At 47.3% G+C, this 7,036-nt stretch overlaps 1 protein-coding gene across 1 annotated transcript in view; it reads left to right on the top strand.

Moving 5' to 3' along the window:
- The first annotated feature begins 851 nt into the window (after positions 1-851).
- The window catches only part of DPH5 (diphthamide biosynthesis 5), a 35,412-nt gene continuing 29,227 nt past the window's right edge, over positions 852-7,036 (top strand). Inside the window, 3 exon segments of the mRNA XM_019531014.1 lie at positions 852-962; positions 964-1,083; positions 2,125-2,314. Coding sequence (XP_019386559.1) covers positions 868-962; positions 964-1,083; positions 2,125-2,314 — 405 coding nt within the window. The 5' untranslated portion in view covers positions 852-867.

Raw genomic sequence — 7,036 nt, forward strand, 5'->3', positions numbered from 1 at the left:
TATTCAGTACAGTGGCCAGCACAAACCAACCAGGTCAGTGCTTCTCAACCTTTGTGAGGCTTACGGTCCCACTTGGCAAATGTCAGCTCTTCATTTTCACTCAGTTTTTTTACTATGAAAAGGTAAGAGAGAAGCTTTTCTTGTTGCAAAGACCATGAGCAGACCATACCTAGTTGCCATGTTTCTAACACTGTAGATGCCTATTGGAAATCTCTAGTTTATTGTATGAAAAATATTTGCACAACTACCAGCACTAACACTGAGTGGCACCTGGCAGCTCTCTTGAAAGGATCTCAGGGCACCCCAGGGTGCCGCAGCTCCATTACTGAGTATCACTGACCTCGGTGCTTGTACAACTGGAAAGGAAAAATCTACCCAAGTCTGAAATGCTGTTGTGCTCTCAAGGCAAACAATTTTGTTTTGCTTCCACATAACGTTTATTAGGCCTTTGCTCCGTGCCACCAGTTAGTGAATCACGGCATGAATTCAGACTAGCCACACGTGCAAAATAATTAATCCCACGATAATGACCCTCCAGTTATCAAAAGGGCTGACAAGCTACAAACTTAGGGCTTTGAAACATGTACCAGTGCTCCACCTGGTTTCTACCCGCCTTCCATTTGAACGTGTAGCCGGGCCCTTAGGGCCACACTGGGGAGCACTTTTAGGCCCTGACCACAGCCCCGGGCCAGTGACGCCCCGTTTGGCAACTGGTACGAACTCTTTGATGCCCGATGGCCCTCAGCGGCACTGAGAGAGGAGAAGAGAGGAGACGAAAGGAGTCCCAGACAAGGCGCTGCGCCCAAGCGGCTCTGGGGGCCAGAGCTGAGCGCGCCAGGGTGACACTTACCCAGGCCCAGCACAGGGATGCTGAGGCCGTTGGAGAGCGGCAGCGCGAGCCCGCCCCGCACGCGGGAGGCCATGAGGCTCCGCGCCCACCCGCGCAGCCGCGGCACCATCCGCCGGCACGACCCCCTCGGTAGCGGAGCTTGTGCCCGGCCCGGCCCGGCCCGGCTCCTGCCCTCGGCCCTTGTCGCAAAACGTCGCAAAGCGGCAGGTTCTCACCGGCCCGGCGGGACCACGGTTCGTGCGGGACCCGGGCGGCCTGAGGGGTCGGGGGTGGCGACCGGGCTCGGTTCGGGGGGCTACCCTGCCCTGCCCTGCCCTGCCCTCCCGCCATGCGGGCGGGGGCAGCGGGGCGGGAGGGGTTATACACACCTCGGGGGCGGTACACGCGCTTTTTATATAATAGTATGTTTTATATATAGAGAAAGAGATATAAAACATGCCTTAGATAAACATCCATGTTATATGCATAATACTTTGTACCAGATAGGATGCTATAGATCGTGTGTAATGGACGTTATACGTGTGTGTTTCATATATACATAATGTATATTACATGCTATATAACGTGCATGAAATATATAATATTTATATACACACGTACACACATGCACATATAGACATGTAGACACAGGCATGAACACGTGTGTGTGCGTATATATGTGTGTGTATACATGTGCATGCATACACATATATATACAGACATGCTGCATGTAAAATACCTGCCTAGATATCGTAAATCAATAATAGTTCATATACTTCAGTTGTATGGCATAAAATTTGATATACTGCATGTAGTATACATATAACCTGCAACCTACACAAGAATAGAGAGAGAGAGAAAGAGAAATGTGCATCTCTCTCTCTATTTTTTATGTATATATGTATATGTGCGTGTGTGTATATGAACATATATGTATATATTTATGTGTGCATGCTTGTGTCCATGTGTCTGTATGTGCATGTGTACACACACGCACACACTTTTATTTAGGAAGATAAAGCTGCAGCTCCATTGCAGCCCTAAGGTGGGCTGTTGGATTATTATGGGGAGAGAGGAAAACAGGGATAGCACTGGGGTGGGGGCGGGGAGGGGCTGGTTTGCTTCCCTAGGTAAAGCACGGGCATTGAAGCTGCTCTCTTTCAGAAGGTGCTAGGGATGCCATCTGCCCAGTGGAGCAGTATTTTTGGCAGGAAAAGAGTCCCGTCATGTTTTCCAGAGATGTAGATTGATCCACAGTGATCTGCCCCCATCTAATATCTGTTTCCTTTTTGTAGCAGGTTACAAAATTCACACCCTGGAGCTGGCATCTCACCTGCTGCCCCAATTAAAATGCTTTATCTGATTGGACTGGGGCTGGGAGACGCTAAGGATATTACAGTGAAAGGGCTGGAGGTTGTAAAGGAGTGTCACAAAGTGTATTTGGAAGCCTACACATCCATGCTGACTGTAGGGAAGGAAGTTCTGGTAGGTTTACAAGCAGTTGGATTACAGGTTGTTACTGTATGTTGTAGTTACAAAATGTACTAAGGAGACTCCTGGAAATGGTGGATTTGGAATGTAACCATCAATGCCTGGCCTAGTATTCATTCAGTTACCAGATGAGTGCAGAATTTGGTTATATATGTACAGTATTTACTTGAATCTAAGACAAGCCCTGCAACATCGGCTTAGGAGAAAAAGTCCCTTGATACCTTCCCCCCCACCCCACAGCATAGAAGAAAAAGACTCTTATCTTAAAACTACATACAAAGGGGAATGAGGAGGTGGCTGCTGAAGCTCTGACACTGGTCCTAAGCCCAAGTCGGGGCCAGAGTCAGACCCACAGCAGTCTCCTGCCTCACTCTCAACCAGCATTCCCCCTAAGCTGTGTGGCATGCACGGCCACGCAGGCACACCTAGCAGCGTGGCAGGAGTGCGCCTGCACAGCCATGCATGCCGCGTAACTTACAGGGAATGCTGCTCTTGACTTGCTTTCTGCAGCTTCTGCCCCACCCTCTGTCCCTTTCCCCTACTTGCTGTCAGGCACAGCTTGGCTCTGTCTCATACTGGATTCCCTTCTGGGCACAGAGCACATGGAAACTCTGTCCCCTGCCTGGACAGTCAGTGGCACTCACATGGTTGCATGGCCCAGCCAGGGCTGAGCTCACACTTCTCTGGGAGGGAACAGAAAGAGGCAGAGACTGCAGGGAGCAGGGGGGGAAGGGGCAGAGATTGTGGGGAGGGGGGAAGGGGCAGAGGCTGTGGGGAGCTGGGGATGGGAGAGTGCCTGTGGCGGGGGGAGGAGGCAGGAAGGCTGCAGGGAGAAGTAGTTGAGGGGGAAGGGGATAAGGGGGCCACCTGACTGCCCAAGCCACTATTTTCCCTACTGTAGCAGTGGGAGGGGGATGCATTTAAGACAGCTTTCCAATCATTAGATTCTATACCTGGAAAATTATTTTTAAAATTATACATTTGCCATATATAAAGTTTAATTATTGGAAGGTTGTCTTAAATTCTGGGTCAACTTCAGTTTGAGTACATACGGTAAACAGAGTACATTTTTGTGCAAATGCCTAAAGAAAGCCCAAGCATCTTGATGAGCACAAATATGATTCGAGCTCAACTCAGCTAAATTGGTCAAAGACTGAAATTTCTACTGTTCAGGAAATGTCAGAATTTTGATGCTTCTTTTTTATTCCAAAACTAATTGCCTGTCATGAATGATGGATTTCAAAGGAGCGTTTACATGGCCGGCCCCAAAGGGTGGTTCTGCCCCTGCCCATTCTGTTGCCCCTCACTGCCAAACCATACCCCCCCAGCCCTGCTGCTGCCCCTCACTCCCAACCCACTGACCCCAGCCCTGCTAGTGCCCCTCACTCACCAAACTGCAGTACCCTGCTTCCCTGGGTCCTGATGGTGCCCCTCACTCCTTACAGACAGCCCCCTGGTGCTGCCACACCATGGTACCCCATGCCCTGGGATGGGGCTGCTGCACTGCACCAGGCAATCTGGCCATGGCCCCCTCCCTAACACTCCCCTTTTGCCCCCTCAGTGTCTCCTGGCTGCTCAGCCCCTGCGAGCAGAGCATGGGCCCCTGTGTTGCCTGCCTGGCCATGGGTGGAAGCAGGGGGATGTGATCAGAGGCAACAGGGAACATTGCATGGGTCTGCGCTGCTGCAGGCAGGTATGTGTGTGCTCCCTGCTGCCTCCGACTGCCCTCCCCTTGCTCCCACCAGCGGACCAAAAGAAAGTCCTGGACGTTTCGCCAGATTTTAAAAAACCTGCCCCAACTGAGGTCAGAGGGCTTAAAAAAGAGGACATGGATGTATGGTAACCCTATCTTGGCGATGCATGCACACTTGATCAGACAGACTAAGCCCTTTATCATATTAGACTAGGACAGAAAGTGGACACTGGAGATTTTTCACTAAGCAAATAGTGCACAAAAAGATTTTATTTGGTTTAAAGCACTGAAGTGAAACATTTCTGAAACATCCCATGTTGGTGTGTTGTGCAATGAACCATGTATAGCCATGGGGCTCAGGAGTGCTTCAGGAATATTCTATAAATTGGTGTCTCATGTCCTCATTTCTCCCAGTTGGCCAGGTTCTCTCATCAAACTACATCTTCCAGAATTAATCATGCAGATCAGTCAGAGGTCAGACTGCAGTGCAGTATGGAATATAGTTTCTTTCTATCAGTGGCTAGACCTTATGGTAATGATTTTTAGTCAGGGTGCCTTGAGATTCTTTCAAGGGTGCTGTGGGGTGCCACACAATATTAGCACTTTTAGGTTTGAAATATGATTCGCAAGGTAAACCCAGACATTTAAAGTAGAAATCAGTAGTTATGGTCTTTCTGAGTTCCTTGCAACAGAAAAACTGCTCTGTTATTTTTCAGAAGTCCAAAAACAGTGAGCAATAAAAGGTGGCATTTTCCAAGGTGAGCCTCGAATCTAAAAAAGTTGAGAACCACGGTCTCACAGGAAAGAATGAGAGTATAAAGCTCCTTATAAGTCATCCCTGCCCAGAGACAGATGCAGATTAATGTTGAATTGTTGTAAAATGGAATGTTTGAATTTAGTTCAACAAACGGAAAACTTTACCTCAGTTTGAACTTATACAAAGCTACATATTTTTTCTAGATTGTCTTCGTAATCAGAAAATACTGTTAAACATATTTTCTTGTGATAATTTTGAGTTGCAGCAAATAATTTTGATTGAAGATTCTGACCCAGTTCTTCTTTGTCAATTAAACAGGGAGCAGAGGAAAATTGTTGGATATAGCTGGTTTTTAGGCATTCATAGATACTAGGGTTGGAAGGGACCTCAATGGATCATCGAGTCTGACCCCCTGCCTAGGCAGGAAAGAGTGCTGGGGTCAGATGGCCCTAGCCAGATGCCTACCCAGCCTTCTCTTAAAGAGCCCCAAGGTAGGAGAGAGCACCACCTCCCTTGGAAGCCCATTGAAAATTTTGGCCACCTTTACTGTGAAGAAGTTTTTCCTGATATGCAGCCTAAATCTGCTCTTTGTCAGTTTGTGACCATTGTTCCTTGTTACCCCAAGAGGTGCCCTAGTGAACAGAGCATCTCTGATCCCTTGCTGCACCCCTGTAATGAATTTGTAGGCGGCCACAAGATCACCTCTCAGCCTTCTCTTGTGGAGGCTGAATAGGTCCAAGTCCCTCAGTCTGTCCTCATAGGGCTTGTCCTGTAAGCTCCTAACCATATGAGCAGCTCTCCTCTGGACCTTCTCAAGTCTATCAACATCCTTCTTGAAGTACAGTGCCCAAAACTGGATGTAGTACTCCAACTGCGGTCTCACCAATGCCACACAGAGGAGAAATATCACCTCCATGGTTCTATTTGTCATGCATCTGCTGATGCATAATAAAGTGCAGTTAGCTTTGCTGATGATTTCATCACACTGATGACTCATGTTCATCTTGGAGTCCACTATGACTCCAAGTTTTCTTTTCGCTTCTTCACGTTGCCAATGCCTAGGTTGGCCTTTAATTTTTTTAAGTAACTGTTTCAGTTAGTCACTGGTCAGTGCATTGGTCAATGCCTTTAATGTGACAAAGAAAACATGTGGGATGGTTGAGTCCAACAAGAGTTTCCGGCTCTTGACAAAATTCTTTAGACCTCTTAATATTACAGAGTTCAAAATTAGCATTTCAACATACCTTGCTTCAATCCCCATCTCTTTATATACTGTGGGTACCTCACCATCCTTATGTTTTGAGAAAGTGCTATTTTCATATAATGGATGACAAATAGTCTTGAAGAGAGACACCCATTGGTTCACCCAGTCATAGAAGAAATCTTTGGCAGAGAAGGGAATTGAACCCAGGTCTTCCAAGTGCTAAGTTACTACTTTCACCACAAGTTTAGCTCTCCTTGTGGAAACTTTTGCTGCTACTGTATATGATTATTATTAAGGTAGTCCTCTTGTCTACCCAGTGTTCACCTCTGGAAGAAAGGAGAGCTGCGATTGATGTCACAACTTCTGCTAAGCAAGATTTTCCTAGTCTTGGTTGGCTGAATAGGTATGATTATTTATATAGATCCCAAATATGCTAGGTGGCTTGTGGAGCAAAAGTACCCAAATTGCCCTGCCCCAAAGTAGCTTGTTGTCTAATACAATAAAAGTGCTTAGAGCATATGATAAAACTTAAATTATGAGAGCATACAGATATGTAAGATATCCACAAGTAAGCTGCTACAATTGTTTCTTGCCTCTGATGTGAAGCCATGATCTTGCAAATACACACACACAGTGCTAAATTTTATCCACATGAATAAGCCCACTGATTTAAGTGGGTTTAAGCCCACTGAATAAGCCCCAAGGATAGGAGGCTATCCTTGGGGCGCAGCAGGACACAGTTCCACTGTGCAGGAAGGTGGGAAAAGGATCTAAGAAACCTTCATGGCTGAGCGCGGATATCCAAGCTGGCCTGAGGGCAAAGAAAAAAGCGTACTGGCAGTGGAAGCAGGGGGCAGGGACAAAGGAGGAGTATACCTCTCTGACCCGAGCTTGTAGGGATTTGGTAAGGAAGGCTAAAGCAGCACTGGAGATTAGATTAGCTTCTGGGATTAAGGATAACAAAAAGTCCTTCAAGTATATAGGTAGCAAGAAGAAGTCTCGGGGTAACATTGGACCCCTACGGGGCAGGGCAGAGCCGTTGACAATGGATGCGCGAGAGAA

This window comes from Crocodylus porosus, unplaced genomic scaffold, assembly GCF_001723895.1.
Source record: "Crocodylus porosus isolate Cpor-Errol unplaced genomic scaffold, CroPor_comp1, whole genome shotgun sequence".
In the NCBI taxonomy this organism is placed as follows: domain Eukaryota; kingdom Metazoa; phylum Chordata; order Crocodylia; family Crocodylidae; genus Crocodylus; species Crocodylus porosus.